Genomic DNA, 27609 nt, shown 5'->3' on the forward strand with positions numbered 1-27609 from the left:
GTAGTAGAAGGGAAAATCCAGTTTGGGGAGTTTTGTTTCAGATGATGTAGGAGAGAGCTGTCTTTATGAGACATGGCGGAGAGCTGCTTTCTCTACCTCTCTGAGCTTGTAGGTTTTCACCCCAGCATCTGGCTTCTGAGTCTTTATTGGTAAAATAAAAAGACATAGTTAAAACATGGTGGTGGCTGAGCCAGTGGCAGGGAGATGTGAAGGCTCCCTGGGCTGTGACCTCAGCAGCAAGGCACAAAGGTATAGTCAGCAGATGAGGCAGTAATGGGATCAGGTGCAGCCACTGTGCTGTAGGAAAAAACAACAACAACAACAACAACAACACATATGTATATATTTTAGGAAGCTTCTGTAGTAATGGCTTTCCATATTTTCTTTTAAAAGACCTTTAGTGTTAGTTATCCTTCCTGTATTATCTCATCTATTCTGCCGTCCCACCCTCATTCCAAATTACCCCTTTCTATTTCATAATTCCATTTAACTCCTTCATATTAGTGTATTCTATCACCTCTGCCACCAAGCCTCTTAACAAATTTCTGACCACAGTGGGTATTCCAAATGAAAACCACATATTTGAAGATCCAAAACTAACACCCATGAATGAGGGAAAGTGTGTGATATTTGTCTTTCTGAGACTGGATTGCCTCACTCAGGAATATTGTTTACAGCTTCATTCTCTTGTATTTAAATTTCATTTTTAAAAGCTAAATAATAATTCCATTGTGTACAAATGAACATTTTATTATTCATTCATTAGTTGACGGGCATCTAGTTCATTTGTATTTTCTGGCTATTGTGGTAGATTCATTTTAAGCTTTTTGAGAAAACTCCACACTCATTTCTGTAGTAGTTGTACCAGTTTACATTCCCACCATCAGTGTAGGTGTGTTTCCATTTCTGCGGATCCATGCCAGCATCTGCTGTCATGTTTTATTAATCTTGGGTATTGTGACAGGGTAAGATGAAATCTCAGAGTAGTTTAATTTGTGCTTCCCTGATTTTTAAAGGTGTTAAACATTTAACAAATGGTTCTCAACCATTTAAAGAATTCTTTGTATATTCTAGATATTAACCTCTTTCAGGTGAAATACTGGTGTGGTGGTTTCAATAGAAATGACCCTCCTAGGTTCATACATTAGAATGCTTGGTCACCAGGAAGTGACACTATTTGAAAGGATTAAAAGGTGTGGCCTTGTTGGAGGAAGTGTGTTACTGGGGTTGGGTTTTGAGGTTTCAAAGTCTATGCTAGACTCTCTGTCTCTGCCCATGCTCAGGATGTAGCCCCCAACTGATGGGAGATGTCATTCTGTAAATATATTTCTCTTATTGGTTAATGAATAAAGTACTGTTGGCAAATAGTAAAGCAAGATAGGTGGGACTAGGAGACAAGGAGGATTCTGGGAGATGTAGTAGGAGAGTCAAAATGTGGGATCAAGAGGAGTAAGAGGTCCGGTTCCTTTCTCTGGTAAGCCAAGACCAAGTAGAAATACTTAGATTGATAGAAATGAGTTAATATTTAAGACAGAGCTAGCCAATAAGAAATGCTAGTAACAGGCCAACAGCTTTATATCTAATAAAGTGTCTCTGTGTGTTATTTGGAAATGATGCTGATGTTGGTCAAGGCTGGCAAGAAAACTGCTATAACACCCAACTATTGCTCCAGTGTCTGCCTGCATGCCACCATATTCCCCAACTGATGATAATGAACTAAACCTCTGAAACTGTAAGCAACTCTCAATTAAATACTTTCTTTTGTAAGAGTTGCTGTATATGGTGCATCTTCACAGCAATAAAATAGTGACTCAGACAGAAGTTGGTACCATGGGTGAATTATTGCTGTGAAAGGCCTGGCCATGCTGACTTTTGGAAGAATATGGGAGATTTTGGGACTTTGAACTGGAAAAATAGTTGAACATTTTAAGAGGTGTTTACTAGGCTAGTCTAGTAGGAACATGGAAGATGGTAATGCTAAGAGTTTTAACAGCCCAGCTCAAGAGGTTTCAGAGGATAAGAATATTAGTAAGTGGCTTGGAAATCATTCTTGTGATATTCTAGCAATGAATATGGATGCTTTTTACTTTTGTCCTAAAAGTCTTCCTAGGGCTAAGTTGAGGATTCTTGGGTTAAGAGCACTGGCAGAGGAGATTTCAAGACAGGGGTTACTAGTGGTCACCCTTACAGAGATCTACAATGAAAAAGGAGCAAGCTGGACAAAGAGAAATAGAAAATGTACAGTTTGAGGAGAAAAGGAGCATCAACAAAGGAAGTATTGGAGCCAAGTCCTCTACTCAATGTAATAAAAAGTTTAGAAAAGCCTGATGCTAAATGGGATAAAGTAGTGACCTCAGGTTAAGACCAGACCCAGCTGAGAGAAACTTAAGCAGTGAAGGACACCATCAACAACAGAAAGCTGACATAAATGTAATTAAACAAGTGGAGGGAACCAAGTTCCAGCTCTGTCAAGCAGCAGAACTTGGCAGCTTCAGCCACATGGTGCCGCCTTTAGTGTCAAGAATACAGGAAAGAGGTTATGGAATCTTCCTCTGTGGCTAAGGGAAGCCACCAACACCAGATGTGTTTCAGGGTTATCCTTTTGTGAAGGCCCAGAGGCCATTGTATGAAGCTGTGAAGGTGAAGCCTGATTATGTTGGAGACCCCAAGCAGTTGGAGATGCCAAAGTCATAGGGTCCTGCCAAGGAGAGTTGCTTATAGGGTATGGAACCAGCTCAAGGGAGAGAAGCATGCTGTAGTTAACAAAGCTGAAAGGAGTTGGAGATATGAAGAATACGTTTCTGTGTATTTTTAAACATTTATTTTACATTCTGACCACAGTTTCCCCTCCCTCCTCTCGTCCAAGTAACTCCCCACTGTAAGGAGTAAGGTTTTTTCCGCCTGCCGCCTGATCTTGTCCCGCCGCTGCGCCAGCCCCGATTAATACACAGAGACTCTGTATTTGATACAATGCTATTGGCCCGGTACTAGTTTCTTATCGGCTAGCTCTGTCTTAAGTATTAACCCATTTCTGCTGATCTATGTATTCACGTGGTCTTCTCTTACGGGGGAGCCGGCCGGCATTCTGCTTTCTCCAGACCCTTCATCTTGACTCTTCCTTCCTACTTCCTCTCTCCTCCTTGTCTCCTAGTCCCTCCTATCTTCCTTTCCTATTGGCCAACAGTGCTTTATTCATTAACCAGTATGAGAAACATATTTACATAATGGCATCTCCCATCACCCCACCTCTGATCTGCCCCCTAAAAAGCTCCTCCTCTGTTTCTATTTGAAAGAGTGCAGGCCTCCCACAGATAACAACAAAATATGGCATATAAAGTTGCAGTAAGACTCAGCACCTCCCCTTGTGTTAAGGCTGGATAGTATGAGGTATAAGGTCCCAAAAAACCAACAAAAGAGTCAGAGACAGCCCCTCCTCCCACTGTTAGGAGTCCCACAAAAAGACCAAGCTACACAACTGTCACATATACAAGTACATAAAGGAAATAAGAGTTACTTCTGCAGAGCTGGGGATGATGAAAATAGGAGGCAGAAATTGGCTAGAGGTAACCAGTCTTCTAGGCAGTCTCATCCTTGCTAGAAGGCAGAGATGCCAGAAGTGTTTGACATCTGATTTCTGATCTGGCTTTTAAGTGATTTAAGGGTTAAGTTTTTAGACAGTAGGTGGTGGTGGCATGTTAGAATAGCAAGAAAGTCCTATGTGCTAGTTGGCTTTTGTCAACTTGACACAAACCTAGATGTATCTAGGAAGAGGGGATGTCAGTTGAGGAATTGCCTGCATTAGTTTGTCCTGTGGGAATCCTTGTAGGGTATTTTCTTAATTAATGATTGATGTGGAAGCACTCAAACAACTTTAGGAGTGCCACCCCTGGGCAGGATCTCCTGAGTTGTATAATAAGCATTCTGAGAAAGTCATGAAGAGAAAGCCAGTACGAAGTTTCCATCCATTGTTCCTGCTTCTACATGAGTTCTTGTCCTGACTTCTTTCATGTTTGACTGTGATCTGACATGTATGCCAAACATATTTCTTGGAATGCAGACCCTGATAACTTTGGGGGGGAACCTTGAGAAACTCTGGATAATTGTTAAATCTTGGCTGGAGCAGTCTGTGAGGCTGGATCATCTCAGCCAGCAGCCTTGAATTTGTAACAGAGATTCTCTGAGATGTTGGATCATCTGGGCCATCCATTTTTATTGGTGTTTGGTCTCCTTGTTCTGAAAATATATAAACTCTTAATGGTAGCACACATTTTGTATTAATATAACTAAAGACTGTATGTCATACACAAGTTAGCCAAAGATGATTTTCTTAGAGATATTTCTATCTCTATATCTATCTATCTATTTATCTATCTATCTATCTATCTATCTATCTATCTATCTATCTGAGCACATAAATATATATCTTACATGTTTTGTAGCTTTTTAAGGTTTATTTCTTTATTATTATAGTCAGAATTTTCAAGGCATCTTCTTTGATCAAACCTGATTTTCTTTAGCCAGTAATGAATCCACAACTTTTCATTAAAAGCATAACTTCTCCCCCAATGCAATATATATTTGACTTAAAGTTTGATGCCAACATATTTTTAAAATATACAGGTTGGTTTAATCTAGCAGCTTTAATTCAGTGTCTCTTAGGAGTCAAAAATTTAAAGACAACACAATAACATAAAGGATCTAGAATCTCTGTATTTCCCATCTTTATGTGGCTTTTTTCTTTTATATTACTTTACTCCCCTTTTAAGGACTTTATTGTTTTATTTTATTTCTTTTTTATGATTGTCTATACCTTCTCTTTTCTGTCCCAAGACTATGTATATTTTTAAACACACTGTAACCTATTTAGAGATTTTTTTTTCTTACTGAATCTGGCTTTATTGTGTATCTATAAATGGTTTTGTGACCACGTAGCCTTTAAACTGCCAAGCATTGTGGCTAGGACCTCTGCCTCTGCTCTGGCGACTGGCTCTGCCCTGCTTGGTTCCCCCAAGAGGCCTAGCTTCTTGGTGGAGGTACTGGTGAGAGCCACATTTCCCGCCCCAACTCTGGGAAGTTGTTGGGTCCACACTGCCACCATTTAGAGGACCTCCTGCTGCTCTTAAACCCCTTTTAACTGTTCTGAGCAGGGGCTCTTAAAAGAGCTATGCCAGTGCTGCTAGCACAGACCAGGAAGCTGTCTGAAGGAAGCCATCCTCTGTCTGGCACTAGCAAACCAAACCTATCCAACAGAAGGCAGCTATCAAGTAGGCATGGATGACTCTGTTCTTGTGCACATGGAACCCCCCTTTTTAAGCTTTCTCAGGTTTTATGTGGACCTGTGTTGCCCCACATTGGGATGGCATTTGTAGTTGGGCTTCTCTTCCCCTCCTGCCAGTTTAAAAATAACTGATATGGAGAATCAATATTATAAATGCTCACCCAATAGCTTAGGCTTGGTACTAGTAACATGTTAACTCATATTTATTATCTATGCTTTGCCATGTGGCCTGGTACCGTTTCTCAGTACAGCATGTTCATCTTGTTTCTCCTTGCATCTGCTCGCAACTCAGAATTCCGTTCTTTTTCTCTACAACATTCTCAGTTTGGCTTTCCCACTGAACCTTATTCTGTTCAGTTATTGGCCAGTCAGCTTCTTTATTAGACCAATCACTGTGACATATATTCATACAGAGTAAAGAAATATTCCACATGGTTGTATTAATCAAGGTAACAATGCTAGCATATTGATATGAGTAGCCAAGATGGTGTTCATGTCTTTATTTTTTATTATTATTTAATATTTTTTCTTATTTTTACAAATAAATCCCAGTTCCCTTTCCCTCCTATCCTCCCATATCCCCCACCAGACCAGCATCCCATCTCTCATCCACTCCCTAGGCCTTCCGTGAAAGGTCATCAAAGTCTGTCAAGCTATTTGGGGTAGAGCCTAGTTTCCCCTCCCCCACCTCCCGTGTGTCTAGGTTAAGGGAGTACCCTTCCATAGGGAATGGGTTCCCGAAGTCCGTTTCTGTACTGGGGCTACATCCTGGTTCCACTGCCAGAGGTCCCATAGACCTCCCAGTCCTCCTAGCTGACACCCACGTTCAGGGGGCCTGGCTTGGTCCTATGTTGGTTCTCCAGCTGTCAGACTGGGGTCATAAGTTTCCACTTGCTCAGGCCGGCTGTTTCTGTGGGTTTTCCCAGCGTGGTCTTGACTCTTTGTTTATCACTCCTCCTTCTCTGAAACTGGATTCATGAGTTTGGCTTGGTGCTTAGCTATGGATCTCTGCCCTCTGCTTTCATCAGCTACTAAATGAAGGCTCTAGGATGGCATTTAAGGTAGTCATCATTCTTATTATAGGGAAAGGGCATTTAATGTAGCCTCTCCATTATTGCTTAGATTCCTTGCTGGGGTCATCCTTGTAGATCTCTGTACAATTTCCTAGTGCCATATTTCTCTTTAAACCTTAATGACTCCCTCTATTAAGGTATCTTTTTTCTTGCTTTCCTCTATTCATCTCCCCATTCAATCTTCCTGACCCTCATGTTCTCCTCCCTCCCCTCTCCCCTCATTCTCCCATTTTTTTCAGGGGCTCTTGTCCCTTTCCCCTTCACTGGGGCGGGGGGGGGGAGGGAGGAGGGATGTATGTCCTCCTTGTTTCACAGCTTCTCTGGAGGTGTGGATTGTATTCTGGTAAACCTTTGCTCTATGTCCAATATCCGTATATGAATGATTACATACCATGTTTGTCTTTCTGTGACTGGGTTCCCTCACTTAGGATGGTTTCTTCTAGTCCCATCCATTTGCCTGCAAATTTCAAGATTCCATTGTTTTTTTCTGCTGAGTAGTGTGAATTCCATTGTGTGAATTACCACATCTTCTTCATCCATTCTTCAGTTGAGGGGCATTTAGGTTGCTTCCAGGTTCTGGTTGTCACAAATAATGCTGCTATGAACATAGTTGAGCAGATGTCCTTGTTGTATGAATGTGCATACTTTGGGTATATGCCTAACAGTGGAATTGCTGGATCTTGAGGTAGACTATTTTCCAGAGGCACTACCATACTGATTTCCAAAGTGACTGTACTCCCACCAGCACTCCCACCAGCAATGGAGGAGTGTTCTCCTTTCTCCACATCCTCTCCAGCATACACTATCACATTCTGATGGGTGTAAGATGGTATCTCAGTTGCTTTGAATTGCATTTCCCTGATGGTTAAGGATTTTGAACACTTTCTTAAGTGTCTTTCAGCCATTTTAGAGTCCTCTATTGAGAATTCCCTGTTTAGTTCTCTATCCCACTTTTTAATTGAATTATTTGGTATTTTGGTGGGTAGCTTATTGAGTTCTTTGTATATTTTGGAACTCAAGGTGGCTACCATCTTAATGGGATCACCAGCCAAAATGGTGGCAAAGGCACATGGCTTCTTTTTGTTGAAGCTTAGCTTCTTGATAAACTAATTCCATCAGAGAACAAGGCCTTCTTGGACCCTTGTTTCTCACAAATTCAATGTGGAGTTACCGCCTTTTCTTTAAAATATATATCCAAGTAAGGAGAGAGTAGCTTTGGTGTCATTTTGTCCCATTCATGCATGATGTGGACTGAGATCAAATAGCTCTGTGATGCTCTCTGTGTGAGGGAATCTTAAGTCCTTTAGAAATCAAATTTTTATAAATAGTTAATCTTGATTTAAAACCTCAATAGCCTGTGTGGAGCTTTTGCCCGATTAGAGAAGCAAGTGCCTGGAGACCACATGGTTAAGGCAGTATCAGACCATACCAACCAGCCTTTTTTTCTCCTCCCTTCCCCCAAACCTGATTCAAAGACTCTGGGGTTCTCCTAGGGAACCTTGGTGGGGAGGGGAAGAAGGCAGAATCCTATGCCCAGGGGAAGAAGATAAGGCATTAGATTTGTTGTTATTTGGCTCTACCACATGGCCAGCAGCCAGCTAGAAAAGCCTGAGCAAGAAAAAACAAAACAAAACAAACAAACAAAAAACCCCTCAAAAAACCAAAAACCAAACCAAACCAAAACAAAACCAAAAAAAAAACCAACAAAAAATAAAAAACAAAAAACAAAACAAAAAACAAAACAAAACAAAAAAAAATCAAAAAAAAAAAAAAAAAAAAAAACCAAAAAAACAGGGCCTTTGGATTTTGTTCCCCAGGTAGACAGAGCATCAGGAATTTGCTTACAGCCTGAAGAAAGACAAACGAAGAACTTGCCCATTTGTCCTCAGATGTGCTTGTGACTTTCCTTTTATTGGTCTGTACATGGTTGCCTGGTTGCTGTCATGCTTGCCTGGGCCTACAGGGAGAAGCTAAGAAACTTTCTGTCCTGAAATTGTTGCTTATCCAAAAGTACCATTTGATTGAGACACTGGGGGTCACCAAAATGGGGCCATGAAGCAATTATCCAAGGAAAGTAATCCAAATACTCTCCCAGATGAGTTTGAAATCCTGGCCAAACTCCCAAATTGTTGGCAAAGAATCCCAGATTGTTGGAAACTAATATCCCCAGTGTTACACAGAGACATTTGAACAAAGCAAGACAATTTACTTTTGCAAAGGAGTGTACAGGTTCCAAACTGGGCAAGCAAGTGCAGCAAGGCAAGAGCTCACTTAATTTGTGTCCTAGCATGGCATGGTGTCTGTGGGAGGTAATCTTACAATATGCCACAATTCACTAATTCTTAGTGGGCACAACAGGGAAGGATGTGAGAGTTAAATATCAGGGATGTGTGTCATCCAGGGATTGGGCGATAAGGCATGTATACAAGAATCTCATGAAAGGCATGTACACAAGAATCTCACAACACAGCAGGGGCGTAGATTACTATCTCTTGATGTGTTAGGTATATTCGAAAGAAAAGACAGTTTCTCACATGCCAACACTTAATTTCATGCAGTCTCATTTGTTATTTTTAGGGCTATGTCCTGTGCTACTGGAGTCCTGTGCAGGAAATGCTTGTTTACTTATCCTGAGTGTATTCCCTGTGTTTTCCTCTGGAACTGCAGTGCTTGATGTTTTAAAGGAAGGGTCTTTGTTTTGTGTGTGTAAAGGGTGAGAGATATAGGTACATTTTCATTCATTATAGGTGTTTATCCAGTTCTGCCAGGGCTATTTGTTGATCTTTTTTCCATTGTATGTTTTTGGCACCTTTGACAAATATTAAGTGTTACATTACTGGACTTAGTGACTCAAGTAGCCAAGTTCAGCTACCTGGTCTCAATAAACCAATTAAAGAAGCCAAACTAAGCATGAAAAGCAATAAAAGCAGATATATTCCATGTGCCTACTTTTGGAATAGTAACAAAGAAATCCAGCGACTTCTCCATCTTCCTTCACAAGGGTAGAGTTCACGTCTTCCCTCCCTACCTCTGTCTTAGTTAGTTTTCAATCTTTTTCTAGCAGAAAAGTTTCTTCTCAGGAGACTCCTGGGGCTTAAGCATTCCCTTTCTCAGCAGGAGATTCCTGGGGGAATTCTATTTCCTGGGGTTATGAATGTTTTTCCATCTTGTAGTAACTAATTTAATTTATTGTTTCAGCATCTTAACATTTTCAGTATAGAGGTCTTCCAATTCCTTATTTATGCTTATTCCTTAGCACTTACTTTCAAGTTATATTTTTGAAGCTATTGTGAATGAGATATTTATTCTATATTTTCTCAGCAAGTTCATTACTTGCTTATATGAAAGTTACTGTACACTGAAAATTTATTGACACTATTAAGTTTAACACTTTTCTGTTGTCATCAATAGGGATTTTTAAGTATAGAATCATGTCATTTATTAATATAGACATTTGGCCTCTTCCTTTCTTTTTTTTAATACTTTTATTTGTTTTTGGAGAATTTAATACAATGTATTTTGATCATATTCTTTCTACTCCTTCAACTCCTCAACACCCCTCTTTCACACCCCTGCTCTCCCAATGTCATGTTCATTATTTCTCTTTAAAAGAAAAACCCAGCACAAACCCCAATTAAAGCAAAACTAAATAAAAGCACACAAAAAAACAATGAGCCCAATTTCTGTCAGCCAAATACTCCTGAGTGTGAGGCTTGCCCTGAAATGTGATTGATGTACCTAATATCACTCCATTGAAGAAACCTGGTTTTCCTTTCCCAGCAAGTATCAGTTTCAAATAGCTTCTTGTCCACTTCTCTTTCTTCATTTTTGGATTTTGCCTGGCTTGAGCTTATACACATTTTGTGCATTTAGTCACAATCTCTGTGAGTTGGTATGTGCAAGTGTCCTATTGTATCTGGAAAATGCTGTTTCCACCACCTCTGGCTTTTGGGATCTTCCTGCTTCTCTTCCATGTAGATCCCTGAGCCTTGAGGGAAGGGAGTTGATAAAGACATCTCTGTAGGGCTCAGTGCTCCAAGATCTTTCACATCCTACAAATTTGATTCTCCATATTAATTACAATCTACTGCAAGAAGCTTTTCAGCTGTGTACTGGTCTATGGTATAGCAGAACATCATTAGGAGTCATTTTATTACATGTTCATTTAGGTGAATGATAATAGTAGATCTTTTTCCTTGTGTCCATGATATATGTTGACATAAAAATTACAGCTCTCTTCTTAAAGGGACTGTATCTCAGGGACACAGATTTAGATTACCACAAATTCCATGTTGCAACATGGAAGCAGTTTCACAGCCTTTTTATAGTTTTACAGAACAAAGAAAGTCATATCAACACTAATATAAGATGCATTTGTGGGTAAAAATAGGCAGGTATAGTAAGATGCAGGGAGCTATTCTACATGTTTAAGATGCTTTATCTGCTATGTTCTTAGCTCTTGGATTGGTAGAAGCTAATGTTTTGTTAAGGCTACTGGATGCCTATAGTCCTGGTCGTGGAAGCTTCATATGGCCTGGCCCTTTAGATAACACAGATCACCGGGCTGCTAATCTCTAATTCCCAGGCTTCTAGATGGAAATACAGATTTTATGTCCTTTCCTTTGAGAGGACCATCATGTGTGATTAATATTCCTGGTTTCCCTGGAGATCTGTGTGCACATTTCTAAAAGGGACAAATAACTTATATTCTACTGTTTAACTAATTTCCTTACAAGGAGAAAATTAAAATATATGACTATTTTTCCTTTATATTTATGTGGTTACTGCTATGAACATGTTGGAATATGATTGTTATTGCAGGATAACTTACTTAATTGAGGTCATGAAAGTCCTGCCATGCTTAGAGGCTGAGGCAAACAAAGGAAATGAATGAATTGACAGAGCACAGTGATGTATTTGAGCAATCTCAGTGTTCCCATGAGTTAAGTAATATCTTCAGCATCATAAAATCTCATGCTTTGTGAAATTACAGAAAGCATTTTGTTTATATTTGACTTTTACTATTTACAAATGCATACTTAAGTGTAAGACACTTGAAAATGTAATTTTAAATATAATTTATTTTCAGTTTACCAAAGAGGAGCAATGGGAGAGTTTCAAAGAATCAGTGATTTTTCAGGTTAAATCTTCTCTTATGTATTCCAGATCTGTTAGACATTCCTTAATGTAATTTTAAAGCTGGTTTTGGTTTGTTCTTCTCTTTTCCCTAATAGCGTTTCTACAAGAAAGCAGCTGCCTTTGTCCTGAGAGCAGTTGGTAAACATTCCCCTCAGCTGGCCCAGGCCATAGTTGACTGTGGAGCTCTGGACACATTGGTGATATGCTTGGAGGATTTTGACCCTGGTGTTAAGGAGGCTGCAGCCTGGGCACTGGGATATATTGCAAGACATAATACAGGTAATAGAACATATTTGAAAATAAGGCAACTCCAGATTTATTACATAAACCCAGTTTCAATAAACATTAGATTGAGTTTTAGGTTGATAGTATACATGATGAGAAATCAGGTTTTGAATGACAGTCCAGCTTTTTGGACCACATTCTCACAATATATCTATACATATTGGTCTTACAAGAAGAAAAATTTGAAGGAAAAGAATGGTGTCAAAACTTATGTTTCTTTTCATTGTGTTTATGTATAAAATAGCAGCTACTGTGTACTGAATAGTTGTAGGCCTGACTCTGTGCCTTGAATTCCAGATGCCATTGTCTCATTTTGATTGCAGATTTCTCATTTAGGTTCCTACTAAACAGTGTACGTAGAGAGGATACCTGAAGTTATGTGAATGGTAGCATCAGAATTTGTGTTTAATTCTGACTGCCAAGTCCATGTGACTGTCTACTCCTGAGAACACCGATGACAGCCCATAAAACTAGAACCATCAGTAGAGACAGAAAATAGAACATAAGAAAATTAATTGAGAAAGAATGTTATTGTCATGCTTAATCCATATATTAAAATTCATTGCATAATCCATATATTAAAATTCATTGCATAATATGTAGATCAGTGGTTCTTTGTCTTTTTTACTTTCCTTCCTTCCATCCTCTCTTTCTTTTTTTGATTTTTTTGTTAGTTTTTCTTTTATTATTTATTTATTTTGTCTCCCTTCCACCCTCCCTCCTCCTTACCCTTTCTTTGTGTTCAATTTTATCTTCAAACCAATATTGGCTCCCTCTTTTATGTTCTCTCTCTCTCTTTCTTTCCTGTCTTCTATTCCTAACCAGGCTCAATCTTCCTGGTTGCACATGTTTTCCTTTCCTCCCCCTTGTTTTCTGCTACTTCTCTCTCCATTCGCTGTCCCCCCCCCCCACTTCCCCTGAGGCTCTGGGGGACTTTTCCATTACCAGTTCTGTGAGGGACTTTGTATGAATCTCTTAGAATACACCTTGTATCCTAGTTCCTCTGGTGGTGTGAATTATAGGCTGGTGATCCTTTGCTCTATGTCTAAAATCCATATATGAGTGAGTTCATACTGTGTTCCTCTTTTTGTGACTGGGTTACCTCATTCAGGATGGTTTCTTCAAGTGCCATCCACTTGCCTGCGAATTTCAAGATACCATATTTTTTTCTGCAGAGTAGTATTCCATTGTGTAGATGTGTCACATCTTCATTAACCATTCTTCAATTGAGGGGCATCTAGGTTGCTTCCAGGTTCTTGCTATTACAAATAGTGCTGCTATGAACATAGTTGAACAGATGTCTTTGTTGCATGGATGTGAATCCTTTGGGTATATGCCTAAGAGGGGGATTGCCGGGTCCTGTGGTAAACTAATTCCCATTTTCCTGAGAAACCGCCATACTGATCTCCAAAATGGCTGTACGAGTTTGCACTCCCGCCAGTAGTGGAGGAGTGTTCCCCTTTCTCCACATCCTCTCCAGCATGAGTCATCATTGGTGTTTCTAATTTTAGCCATTCTGGAAGGAGTAAGATGGTATCTCAAAGTTGTTTTGATTTGCATTTCCCTGATAGCTAGGGATGTGGAGCATTTTCTTAAGTGTCTTTCAGCCTTTTTGATTTCCTCTATTGAGATTTCTTTCTTCAGTTCTGTACCCCATTTTTTAATAGGGTTAGTTGGTGTTTTGTTGACTAGTTTCTTGATTTCTTTGTGTCAGATATAGGATTGGTGAAAATCTTTTCCATGTCTGTGGGCTGCCATTTGGTCTTGTCCACTGTGTCCTTTGCCTTACAGAAGCTTCTAAGTTTGAAGATGTCCCATTTATTGTTTCTCTCAGTGTCTGTGCCCCTGGAGTTATGTTCAGTAAGCGGTCTCCTATACCAATTTGTTCAAGGGTACCTCCTACTTTCTCTTCTAAGAGGTTCAATGTGGTTGGATTGATGTTGAGGTCTGTGATCCATTTGGACTTGAGTTTTGTGCATGGCGACAGACATGGGTTTATCTGTAGTCTTCTACACACCCTCATCCAATTGTGCCAGCACCATTTGTTGAAGATGCTGTTCTCACCCCATTGTATAATGTTAGCTGTTTTGTCGAAAATCAGTTGTTCATAGGTGTGTGGGTTAATATCAGGATTTTCAATTTGATTCCATTGGTCAACCTGTCCATTTTTATGCCAATACCAGGCTGTTTTCTATATAGTTGATTATTATCCTATCAAGGTACCACCCACAGTGGGCTGGGCCCTCCCTCATCAATCATTAATTAGGAAAATGCACTATAGGCTCTCCCACATCCTGGTCTTTTGCAGGCATCTTATTTGAGATTTCTTCCTCTCTAATGACTTTAAGTTGTGTCAAGTTGACATAAAACTATCTAGCACATCATTCTACTTTTGTCTTATTTTACCTTTTTTGTTTACCTAGTGAGTTTTATTGGGTTTGAGACTTTAATACATGACTACCCAATATTTCTACTTCTCCCTTCTCCAAGTCCTCTTGTGTCCCCACTCTCACCTTCTCTCAAATCCATGGCCACTGAGTCTAATTAATGTTGCCTGCATGAACATTTATTTAGGATTGGGAACTTGCCCCTCAAGACAACTGATTCTCCTTCCTTCACATCCGTTGGCAACCGTGAAACTTTCCCCATTTGTGTTGGCATGATAACTGGTTTTCAGGTCTTTGAGAGTTCTTGGGCACAGCATCACCATTCTGGTCAGAAGACACTGTCTTGTAGCAGCCACATTCTTTTTAGGTACTTAAATCTGTTTCCCTGCTCATCTGCCATGTTTCCCAAGCCTTAGGTAAAAGAGTTGTTACTCATGGGGCTGACTATTCCATGGTCACTTACCCTCTGCAGTTTGGCTAGTTGTGGATCTTCCTAAAAGCATCTTCAAGAAGAAGCCTCTGTGATGAGTGGTGAGAGCTGCACTGATCTATGGGTATAAAGACAAGCATTTATAAAGATAAGCATTTTGAAGACAGATGGGGACTATATTAATTTAGGGAAATAGTAGTAGTAGTAGTAGTAACATGAATGTTTCTGGCATGGCAGGTACTGTGGCCCTTGAGCCCCAAATAAACACACAGATGCTATATTAGTTACAAAGCTGTTGGCTATTGACTAGTGTTTCTTATTGGCTAGCTCTTCCTTAATTATTAACCCACTTCTATTAATCTAAATATTTCCATTTGGTCTTACCAAACGGGGTATGCCTACTATATGATGACTGCTCAGTGTCTTCATTAATATTCTTGTTTGTCCCTGCTTATATCCTGATTTTGCCCAGTTATGTCACTTCCAGTCTGTACAGACCTCCAGACTTCTATGGTTAGCTAGTGGCAAGTTTCTACCCAGCTACATCACTTCCTGTCTGGCCAATTATCAAATCAGTGTTTTATTTATTAACCAATAAAAGAAACATATACAATAGGACATTCCCCATCAGTAGTAGGTTCTCATTGTGGGGGAGAGGTCTGTCTCCATTCTTGGTTTCTTGGCTAGGTTTGCAGCACCAGGCTGTTCCTTTCCTCCCTCCAACCCCACCCCATTTACCTCTCTTTGCTGTCTTCAAATTCATAGCCTCTTTTTCATTAATTATATGTATATCCATATACTCCTAAAATTATAAGTGTGCTTTGTTCAGTTTGTATAATGTTATTTGTACGTATATGTTCAGACCTTACCATTTCATATTGGATAGCCAGTTGGTATGCTTTTCTCTGGGAAGACTATTTCTTTTGATTCTAGCATTCCTTAGTTGCCTGCAGTAGGGTTGAGTCTTCATGATCTTCCCCTATTTACTTTAGCATGTCTACTTGTCTTTCCTTAGATCTGGGAAATTTTTTTCTAAGATTTTATTAAGGATGTTGTCTTTGACCTTGATTGTTTCTTCTTTTTCTATACCCATCATTTGTATATTTTGTCTTTTCATAGTGTCCCAGATTTCCTGTATGTTTGGTGTCTGGATTTTTAATGTTTTCTTTGACTTCATTATTCACATCTTCTACCTTGTCTTCAAGACCTGGTTTACTTCATTCAGTCTGTTGGTAAGGCTTTCCTCTGAACTTTTTGTTTGACTTCCTGAGTTTTTATTTTTGAGTTTTATCTCAGTATGGCTTAACATTGGTGATTCTGTGTCTTTGTTAAATTCTATTTTTTGTATCTTGAATTACTTTTAATAATTAAAATGTTTGTGTTTTCATTGAAGCATTTTTCATATCTTCTTTAGGGTCCTCTAAGATGTTATTTGTAGTCTAAGGTAGACAAGTTGATACAGATTGGTAAAATTCATGCAGACATCTGGACAAACATCAGACAGGAATATATAGAACAAGACTTCGTTAAAATCATGTATAAAGAATTGGCTAATGATGCATTAGAATAAGTAAAATATACCTATGTCTGTCTATATCTATGCACACCGCAGAAGGGAAGTCTTTACTTTCTTGTTAAGAATTTTGCTTCAATCAGGTCTGCAGTGAACATACTTTGGGCTTGAAATAGAGGAGGGAATCACAGGGAAATAGAGGAGGCATCACACAGGGAAAGGGAGGACAGGAGTCTGTGTTCTCTGTGGAGAGCACCTGGAATTATCCTAGTCTAAGGCTTCAGCTTTGTTTTGTGTCACTGTGTGTGCATCATATTTTCTTTTAATGAACAATATTGTTTGAATATTTTTTTTCCCTAGACATTAGTATCGTATGACTCTGGCATCTCCAACACAATCCAGGTTTCACCTTTGCAGCTTCGCACAGTGGCCTCTCCAAAGCTTAGTGTGGGAACTCTCTCATCCTATGCCGGGCCTCAACAGCTTTCTTTCCTTAGTTATGAAGATTTTACAACTCTTTATTCCTGTATTTGTTGTGACTCTAAAGCAGGAGCCATATGGCTGATGTTACCACCTTCTGCTGCTTCCCTGGGTTGGTTCCTGACCCCTCCTTGAGTTACATTTACATAAGTCTTGATTTGTTGCTCCTTAGCAACAGATAATTCCTTAGGGCAGTTCTTTTAGCTGGGTGGGTCTTGCCCTGAGAACACAATTCCCTTTATTCCATTTCTCCTTATCTCTTTCAGCACAAACCAACACTCTTAACACTAAGTTTCCTTCCTGATGCTCTTTATCTCCTGTACATTTTGTTCAGCTTTTTTTTTTTTTTTTTGGTTGCATATCTGCACAAGAGTGTTTACTAACAACCACATGGTAGAGTCAACATTAGGCTGCCTTAAAATCTCCTCTGCCAACAAAATCAATTTAAAACTTCCATTTTACCTCAGGTGGATTTTTAGGACAAGGGCAGAAAACAGCCACATTCTGCCAAAATAGCACAATGGTCTCTAGCCCAGTTGCTGATATTGTTCCCATGTGAAACCTCTTGAGCTGGGCCTCCACAGTTTGCACAGTTCTTGGCACTATTGTCTTCCATGGTCCTAATAGCATGGCTCATAAGCCTTATTTACAGTGTCCAACTGTTCTCCTAGTTCAAAGTCCCAGAGTCTTCCACATCCCTCAAAGTAACAGCATGGTCAGGCCTGTCACAGCAACACACTACTCCTAGCACCAACTTCTGTCTTAGTTACTATTCTACTGTCATAAAAAGACACCATGACTAAGACAGAAGAAAGAGTTCACTGGGGGCTTACAGTTTCTGAAGTTGAGTCCATGAACATCATGTCAGAGGCCATGGCAGAAGGCAGGCAAGTATAGTACTGGATTAGTAGCTGAGAACTCACATGATCTACAACATCAAGACAGAGAGAAAGCTAACTGTGGAATGGCATGGGCTTTTGAAACTTCAAAACCCACCCCAACAAGATCATACCTCCTCCAACAAGGTCATGCCTCCTAATCTTTCCAAAATAGTTCCACCGAATGGGAGTCAAGAATTCAAACATATAAGCATATGGGAGTGGGCATTCTCATTTAATTAGATAGCTAACTAAACATGAGCCTGTCTGTGAGGCAGAAAGCAGTGTTCCTACACAGTTTTTGCTTAATGTTCCTATTTGAGTTCCTACCCTGACTTACCTCAACAATAAACTAACCTGTAAGCTTAAATACACCAGTTCCTTTCCTTAGTTGTTTTTGATCATGGTATTTACCACAGCAACAGAAATGAAGTTGGAACAACAGTTCACAGGAAAATAGAGTGATACTGTATTATGCTAGCTGACTTATTTTGGGTGCCCATTTTGATCTCATAGGTGGCTTTAGATAAATGACCCAGATTGCTTTACAAATAAGCTAATTGCCTTAAAGACTTTCACTTAAGATAGAATATCCGATGGTTCAAAGGCAGTGATTTGTAGTATAATGCTATGACTTTGTAGAGCATTTCTCTGTCTCTTGGTTTTATGGTATAGTTTTGTCAACTTGGTGAACATTATTCATACTTGACTTTGTTCATATCAGCTGTGACTAGACCACTTTTCACCTTTAATTCAACTAAAAACTGATTCTCAATTTAGATATTTGAATTAGTCTCTTTTTCTTTGATTACTATCATTACATACACTTGTGTATATATGCATACACACAACCTCCTGAGTCCGGTTTTGGTGCACACACATACACACACACACACAAAACAGCAACCAAAACGAAATTACACAGTGACAACAAAAAGGCATGACCTCAAGAATTAAAAGTGGACTCATTTTTTTCCTTACCCAGAAATCCTTTTACAGGTGATTTAAGTAGTTCCTACTTCAAATGACTTAACATATTTAGATGACCTCTCCTGGATGGCATCACCCTACATGTGGAGAGGGGGGGATGGGAGGGCAGGGTGGTCGGGGTACATGTGAGGGGGGGAGAGAGGGAAAGAAGGGAGAGGGAACTGGGATCGATACATAAAATAAAAAATAAATAAATTTAAATTTAAAATTAAAAAATAAAATTTAAACCAAAGCTGTAAAATGGAGACATTCTTCTCTGCTTTGTCTTTCTTTTCAGTCAATGTGAGTTAGTTCTTTATATATACTTTTTATTAAAACCATGATTTCATACTATATATTCTAATCATAGTTTCCCTCCTCATGATCTTCCTGGAACCTGTCCATATCATGCTTGGAGTTCTCTTTTGTTTCTCTTGGGTGGATGTGATGTGTGAAAGAAATAGCAATTGCCTATTCCATTAACTGACTTAAAATTCAGCAGTCTAAAGAGTCAGACACACCCTCATCCTTTTTATTTGCTGTACCTGTCAGTGAAAAATGGCTTACCCAAGAGTCAGTCACCCGTACTCACTTACTCACTAACTTTTCTTGGACCCACAGAATTATCTCAAGCTGTGGTGGATGCAGGAGCAATTCCTCTTTTAGTTCTCTGTATCCAGGAGCCAGAAATTGCTTTGAAAAGGATTGCTGCTTCTGCCCTCAGTGATATTTCAAAGCACTCTCCAGAGTTAGCGCAGACCGTGGTGGATGCGGGAGCTATTGCTCACTTAGCTCAGATGATCCTCAACCCTGATGCAAAATTGAAGGTAATACAATGGAGGTTAAGAGACAGACAAGCCAGGGCTTTTATAGCCCAAGAAAATGAAAATACACATAGTAAAAAGAATTAGTAAATATAATTGAAAACATACAAATATGTAGTTGTTCTTTTAATATGTGAAAACAATGCTATAATGTTTATACAATACAGATAAGATTGGGAGAACTGTTTTATTTGTTTTGCTTCCATGATAAAAAACACCATGACTAAAACAACATGGGGGAAAAAGGGGATTATTTAGTTTGCAGGTTAGAGTCCATCACTGAGGGAAGACAGGACAGGAGCTCAAGGCTGGAAACAGGAAGCAAGACCTCAATCAGAGACTGTGGAGGAGAGCTGATTGCTGGTCTGCTCTCTTGGCTTGCTCCTTTCCTACACAGGTCAGGTCAACCTGCCTAGGGATGACACTGTCCACAGTGAGTTGGCGCCTCTTATATCAATTAGCAACTAAGAAACTGCCTCACAGACATGTCCATAGGCCAACCCAATCTGTTCAGTTCTTAATTTAATGTTCCCACTTCCCAGGTGACTGTGGGTTTGTTGACAGCTGAAGGTTACTATGACGTTTCATACTTGTCAACTTGGGCACATAAGTCCATCACTTTAAATCATAACATTTTCTTGTTTGTCTCCAAGATCTAACATTAAAATCATAATATAAATAAAGTACAATTTCTAATCTTTAGAAACTCCAACACCTTAAAACTTCACTGTCTCTTAAAAACCCAGTCTCTTAGCTGTGCGATCCTGTAAAAAACAGTACTTATTACAATATGGGAAAACCAGGGCACATCAAAAAATCAGATCAAAGCAAAACAGTGTAACCCCAAGAGTATGGCTCAGTGCCTGCTGTCTTTGATTCACTCATGATCTTCTGGTATCCAAAGCTATTTCTCCAGCTCTGCCATCTGCAGCACACACAGCTTGTCTGGTAGATTCAGGCCAGCTTCACTCCACCCCTGCCCCTGTCCTTTGCAACTCCCATATGCTGGAGTCTCCACTGTAACCAAGCCTATATCCTCGCTGATGGCCTCTCCTGGGGCCCCTTCAGTAATTCTGACCCTGACACAAGGTGCCAAGCCTCAGCTTTGCCCAATGACCCCTTCAGTCCTAAGAGTGGAAGCTGTGCCTTCACCAATAGCCTCCTGGCCTCCTTTAAGGGAGACCCTGCCACACAATGCCACACCTTAGCTGCTCTTTAAAATTTCCTCATCCTTTCAAACATAGCACTGCATGGGAATATGAATCTTTTAAAATTACATCTGAATTATAAGCTGGACTGTTGGATTCTGTGTAATGTTCCATTTTAATTTTTGATCAACAGCGTCAGGTCCTGTCAGCGCTCAGTCAGATTGCAAAACATTCTGTGGACCTGGCAGAGATGGTTGTTGAAGCAGAGATTTTCCCAGTTGTACTTACCTGTCTGAAGGACAAAGATGAATACGTGAAGAAAAATGCTTGCACTTTAATTAGAGAGATTGCAAAACATACACCTGAGGTAAAAACAACAAATATCTGAAAAGTGAACTTTAGGATGCAATTATGCTTAGTTTTACTGGGCACAAGTATTCCTGGCTTCTGCCCACTAGATGACTACATTGCCCCTACAATCAAAACGTGACTCTGTACATTGTTAAATATTCTGCAGGCTATAAAATCACCTCCAGATGAGAAGCACTGAATAGTATTAATGTGGCTGGGATTTAAAAACCAGCTTCTAAATTACTTATAGCTTTCCATTCATAGGTGTAGGGACTGTGGACCTCTGTCACCTTCAGCATTACGTCAGCTTGGAGCAACGTAATGATATGTTACATTTCTAGGTTGGTTCAGACCTGGTATCATACTGGGAAAAAATACATGGGAAAAAATAAACACAAAGAAAACCTGTGTTGGTTCTGAAGTTTTAATCATTTCTGTGCATGCATTGCTTAACCAGTTTTAATTTTATTACACATTAGTTCTTGTGTTCCATTTATCTGTTTGCATGGGATTTTCCCATTCTTGAAGTACACTCAGCTTACCAGTCATTGCCAACAAAGGGGCAAGACTATTCCAAGTGTCTGAGCCTTCAGTGATTAGTATAAGCTGAGATATTAGGTAGTTATGAACTAGCTTTCAGTTTAGTGTCTAGATGAAGGGTTTTAACATCCATTATAACAGAGATAAAGCTTGTTCCACTGATGTGAATAAAACTGAACTATAGAATAAGGTTCCTCACAGTGAGTGTATCTATAAACAGCGAGAGTATTTCTTTAGAAAGTACAATAATTTCTGAGTCATATTTCAATTTATCAATTGTATTTTAAGTCCTAAATAAAATGTGGTCAAGCCATATTTAAACATCATCTTATTGTCTGGGTTTTTGTTCTTTGCTTCTCAGCTTTCACAGCTGATTGTTAATGCAGGAGGTGTGGCTGCTGTGACTGACTGCATTGGATCCTGCAAAGGGAACATCCGGCTGCCTGGTATCATGATGTTGGGTTATGTGGCGGCTCATTCTGAGAACCTGGCCATGGCAGTGATCATCTCCAAGGTGTGTTTTCTCACTCCAGGAATGCAGTTGGCTATTCTGAGGTCTCCATGAGAAGAGAAAATATAACTGTACAGAGCAAAACTCACCCACTTTCCAGGTGTTTCACTGTATGTGTCCTGGAGTGAACTTTGAAGAAAGGTTGAGGTCACAGAAAAAGTTGTTTTACTCAGCGTATGGTGTCAATAATAATTGGCACCTTTAAGTATTACTGTTATCTAAAATTTATCTGTTCAGTGTATGTATCTATTAAAGGGTATTAATTTGCATATTTACTAACATGGCAAACATACTGTGGTTAAAAACACCATAGCTGACTGGGTTGTGGTACATGCCTTTAAAATCCTAGCACTTGGGAGTTGAGTGAATCTCATGAGTTGCAAGTCAGTTGTGTCTTCATAGTGAGACCCTGTCTCAACAAAGCAGCCAAACACAACCAAATTAACAAAACCCATCATAAACGGTTTGATCATTAGTCATTTTCTGTTCTTAGTGGTCTCCACATTCCTCCCTTTCCTGTCACTTGTCTTTGGAGATAGCTCTCAACACACCTTTCCTTCCTCAGGTACAGGACAGCAGTGCACACAGCAGAGAGCATTGTTTTATTTATTTATTTTTTTTCCCCTGAGGACTTTATTTTCTTTTTTACTTGAATCAATCTATGACTTTGTATAAACTCACTATGTAGTGCACCCTGGGGCCACAGTAGATGCTCACAAAAGGTGTTGGTGCAGAAATACTGATTTCCTGAAGAACTCTTCAGAGTCCTTTTAGCCTGAGGTAGACGTAAGAGCTAGTGGTCAGCTACTTTGATTTTCTGATCTTCACCTTGAACCCCAATATCTGTCTCTGGGTTTATATTATTAGTGTCACACAGATCTATGTGAGTTCCAGAACAGCCTGGGCTACATAGAGAAATCCTGTCTCAACAAACAAACAAACAAACACCATTTATTTTTATTTTTTGAAATTATAATGTAATTACATAAATTTCCCCTTCTGCAGACCAATTTTCCAACACCAGTCAGCCCTGCAGCCCTGAAAGAATATACATACAAGTAAAATTATACCAGTGGGACAGATTGTATTTATGTACTTAGAAATACACACACACACACACACACACACACACACACACACACACACCCCACCACCACCACACACACACACACACACACACACTCACACACACACACACACACACACACACACACACACACACACACACACACCCCACCACCACCACACTACCAACTAATGAAAAAAGAGACCATGAATTTGAAAGGAGGGTATATGGGAAAGTTTGGAGGGAGGGGAGAAAAGAGGGGAGGGGAGGGAAAGCAGTGCTTAATGTACATTCATAGGCAGTGAACCTGTAAGGCAGATCTGGGGATTGGGGCCATGAGCTGTTTCCTCTCCTTCCTGTCTTGTTACATCTGCAAGCATGGGCCCTTCAGAGCATTACTTCACTCTGAAGAAGGGCTGAGATTTTGTATTGGGGGACTCAGCATGTAATTGTAGAAAAAGAACAGACGAAAAATATGGTAGGTCTCTTCAGGAAATGAAACTGCAACCTAGTAATTATAACCTTTACCTGGTATCATGGCCATCTGATATGAGAAGTTTTTTTTTTTAATTTTAATTTTTTTTGTACTGAATTTGGGATAACATAGAAAACTATGTTCACCAAGAGTCTGGAGTTAGAATTTGAGTTGTTTGTCTTTGATACATAAACTGTGATGTGTTGGAGGTATTCTAGGTAGTTGTTTTTATTATTTAGTTAACATTAAGGCTTAAGATATAAAATGTAAGCATATCCTACTAGTATAACAAAAGGATCATTCTACTTAGGCATTCAATCATGTTAGAATGAACAAAACTGTAATGAAGTTGACCAAAATAAATAAACAACAGATATGTGCTACTTCAAGAAAGGTATTCGTGGGATATATTCCACCTGCTCATATAATTCTCAGATTTACTGTAATTGGTGAAAATTAAGTTAATGGTGTGTGTGTGTGTGTGTGTGTGTGTGTGTGTGTGTGTGTGTGTGTATGTGTTGATGAAGATTGAACCCAGGGTTGCACATATGCTAGGCAAGGGTTCTTGGCTATATCCTCAGTCCTTGCTAAACTTTTTAAAAATATCTATCTATGTGGTTGCTGGGAATTGAACTCAGGACCTCTGGAAAAACTGCTGATCCTTTTAACTGCTGAACCATCTCACCAGTCCTCCTTTCGTTAAGGTTTTAAACAAAGGAAATTAAGGGTTTTACGATCCTGAACAGTTTTAATTGGTCACAGTAGCATTTGTTTTTGTCTGCTGTGTGGCATCTGCTGTTCCTTAGAATGTCCTTCTATGTGGGCAGTAAAAGCTATTAGATATACAAGGATAGTGACGTTAGCTTGTTACAGGTAATTAATCCAGTTTGGGTCTAGTCAGACTTTAAATGGTAGACCTTATGATTTGCCCATTTCCTGAATCACTCAGAAGACAGGGATGAAGATAAAAGTAATGTCTTTTGATGCCTGAGAGACAGGGTAGATTCTCCAAGTGTGCTTTAGGTTTATATATAACATTCACTCTTTGGGTCCTGGGCAGGGTGTACCCCAGTTGTCCATCTGCCTCTCAGAAGAACCAGAAGATCACATTAAGGCTGCTGCTGCCTGGGCCTTGGGACAGCTGGGAAGACACACGCCAGAGCATGCCAGGGCTGTCGCTGTCACAAACACTCTGCCAGTTCTGCTTTCTTTGTACATGTCACCAGAGAGCTCCGAGGACTTGCAGATGAAAGTGAGTGTTTAGTAGTCTTTATGGTTTTGGAAGTTACATTAGATAGGACTAGTTTTGTTTTTTTAATATTTTTTTAAAAGTATGTGATATAAAGTCTTTTTTTTTTTTCTGATGGCACTGTTCTTCTAAATCAAGAAATATAAATTTAAAATCAAGTGTGGTGGCACACACTTATAATCTCAGGACTTCCAAGACTGAAGAGGGGGAAGAGTTCAGTCATCTCTGGCTGCTTACAGACTCCACAGCTAACTTGGGCTACATGAGATCACTTTTCTTTAAAAATGGATTAGTCATGTGTTTTAAAAAATTTTTCTATGGATATCAAATTGTTTATAAAATCAGTGTTTTTAGTCTATATTTTTGTTGATATTTCCTATGAAGAATTATTTTCATGCTATCTTATTAAAATTTTTATTATGTTTATCTGATTATTTGTGCATGTGTGTATTTGTGCACACACATACACCGTGGTGTACATGGGAGGCCAGGGGACAACATGTGGGAGTCATTTCTCTCCTTCCATTATGTGAGTCCCTGCTGACTGAACCCAGGTTTTCAGACTTGGCAGCGAGTACGTTTTCTCATTGAACCATCTCATTAGCACCAGATTTCCTTCCTAATGTGTTATAATTTATCAAATGTGGCTTAATTAATGGAAATTAAGTATTCGTTTTCAGCAGCTTCTCTATATATTAAACTAAAAAAAAAAAAACCAAAAAAACAAACCATTGACAGTGCAAAATATTCTTCAGACTTCAGTTACTCTGAGCATCTTACTACACACAGTAGGGATCTGTCATTCATTCTCCCCTAAGTCTCTCAGGGCTATGCCATTCTCCCCTTCTCTACAGTCTCTTGGGTTATATAAACTATTGTTTTATAGATCTAGAATGGAGTTCAGTCAGTTCTGTTTGATTTGACACTACCCTGCTGAAAAAAAGTGTATCTGAAAACATTAAAAGCTGTCTTGTGATCTTTTCACTTGTTATTCTGACAGCTCTCAGACTAATAAAATAAAATAATGTGAACAAAAGCAATTCAGGGAGGAAAGGATCTATTTGGCTTATATGTTCTGGGTCATAGCCCATTGAGGAAGAGAGTCTAAGGCATAAACCTGGAGGCAGGAACTGGAACAGAAGGCATGATAGAACCCTGATTACTCCTCATGGCTTGCTCAGCCTGATTTTTTATACGACTTGGGACCACCTGCCTAGGGTTGACACCATCCATAATGGGCTGGGCCCTCCCACATCAATCATTAACAAAGAAAATGCCTGATGGACTTGCCTATAGACCAATGTATGGAGCCACTTTTCTCAAACAAGATCCCTCTTCCTAAATTACATTAGCTTGTGTCAACATTGACTTAAACCAACACAATCACCTTCTATAAACACTCCTTAGTTTATAATTGGATCCAATTTGGGGAACCAGAGAGCAAATGGAGACCTATTCAGAAAGTTCTTTCCTACACCTATATCATATAGGGCACTGCCTACATTTTCTTCTAGGAGTTTCAGAGTTTCAGGTTTCACATTTAGGTCTTTGGTAAGTTTGGAGACAGTTTTTGAACAAGGTGATAGATAAAGATTTAATTTCATTCTTCTTCATGTAGACATCCAGTTCCCATGACCCTTTGTTGAAGATGCTTTTCTTCTTTAGCTTATGTTTCTGGAATCTTGTCACATACTAAATGGCTGAAGTTATGTGTGCTCATGTTTGGCTCTTCTATTTTTGCTCCATTGGTTCACATGTCTGTTTTTGCACACAAATGTTATATCTTTATTAGTATGTCTCTGCAGTATATCTTAAATTCTGGTGTAGTAATCTATCCAGAATTTTCTTTTTCTTTTTCTTCTCAGGATTGCTTTGGCTATCTGCAGTCTTTTGTGGTTCTTCATGAGTTTGGGATTGCATTGGATCTGTAATAGCTCTTGCTAGAATGGTCATTTTCACCAATTACTTCTACCAATCCATGAGCATGGGATGTCTTTCCATTTTCTAGTGTCTTTCTCTCTATTTTAGAGGTTTAAAATTTTCATTGTAGAGGTCTGTGGTAGTTTGAAGGTAGCTGGCCCCCAAAGTTCATAGGGAATGACACTATTAGGTGTGGCCTTGTTTAAGTAGGTGTAGCCTTGTTGGAGGAAGTATGTCACTATGGGGGTAGGCTTTGAGTTCTTCTAAGCTTAAGATATGCTTATTTTAGTTCACTTTCTGTTGCTTTTGGATCAAGATGTAGAATTCACAGCTCTTTTTCTAGCATCATGTCTGCCTGCATGCTGCCATATCCCATGCTGAGTGTGATTTGATGAACTGTGGAGGCCTGAATCAAGATGTTTCAGAGGAGAAGAATTTTTGGTATGTTATCTAGAAGTTTTTCTTGTGATATTTCAATCAAGAATGTGGCTGCTTTTTTTTTCTTAAGAGTCTGCCTGAAGCTAAAGTGAAGAGTTTTGGATTTACTTCATTGGTAGAGAAAAATCTCAAAGTAGCCTTGTTTAGACTCTGTTGTATGATTGTTACTGAGGCTATGTTCCAGTCCCAATAAGGAGAAAAACTTGACAGTTTTGGCCACATGGTTCTGGCTTTAAGGACAGAAGAAAGGTGTTATACAATCTTTGCCATGTCTAAAGAAAGCCACTGAGGTTTGGCATATGTCAAGGGTATTCTTGAATGGAAGCCTAGAGAGGCCATTTCATGAAGCTGTGAAGTGGAAGCTTGGATTGCTTTGGAGATCTAAGATGATGGAGATACCAGAGCTATGGGATATCTGCCAAGGAGAGCTGCTAATAGGGAGTGGAACCAGCCCAAGAGAGATTGGAATACTTTTCTCCATCTTTTTACTCTAAGATGGTGCCCATCTTTAAAGCTAATATGTGTTTCTGCTCAGTCACCCTGTGTCTTTAGATTGGTTAATTGAGTCCATTGAGATTTAAAGGTATTATTGAATTGTGTGTGTTAATTGTGGTCATCATGCTGCTGTTTTTTTTTTTTTTTTTTTGTGTGTGTG

The 27609-nt window shown here is 39.4% G+C and overlaps 1 protein-coding gene across 1 annotated transcript in view; it reads left to right on the plus strand.

The window, feature by feature from the left end:
• LOC127226946 (sperm-associated antigen 6) overlaps positions 1-27609 on the plus strand; it is a 94195-nt gene that overhangs the window by 40879 nt on the left and 25707 nt on the right. The window contains exons 4-8 of the mRNA XM_051191118.1: positions 11586-11769; positions 19054-19259; positions 20598-20771; positions 21657-21809; positions 24408-24599. Coding sequence (XP_051047075.1) covers positions 11586-11769; positions 19054-19259; positions 20598-20771; positions 21657-21809; positions 24408-24599 — 909 coding nt within the window. The remainder of the gene's footprint in view (positions 1-11585; positions 11770-19053; positions 19260-20597; positions 20772-21656; positions 21810-24407; positions 24600-27609) is intronic.

The sequence above is a fragment of the Phodopus roborovskii genome, unplaced genomic scaffold (genome assembly GCF_943737965.1).
Source record: "Phodopus roborovskii unplaced genomic scaffold, PHOROB, whole genome shotgun sequence".
In the NCBI taxonomy this organism is placed as follows: domain Eukaryota; kingdom Metazoa; phylum Chordata; class Mammalia; order Rodentia; family Cricetidae; genus Phodopus; species Phodopus roborovskii.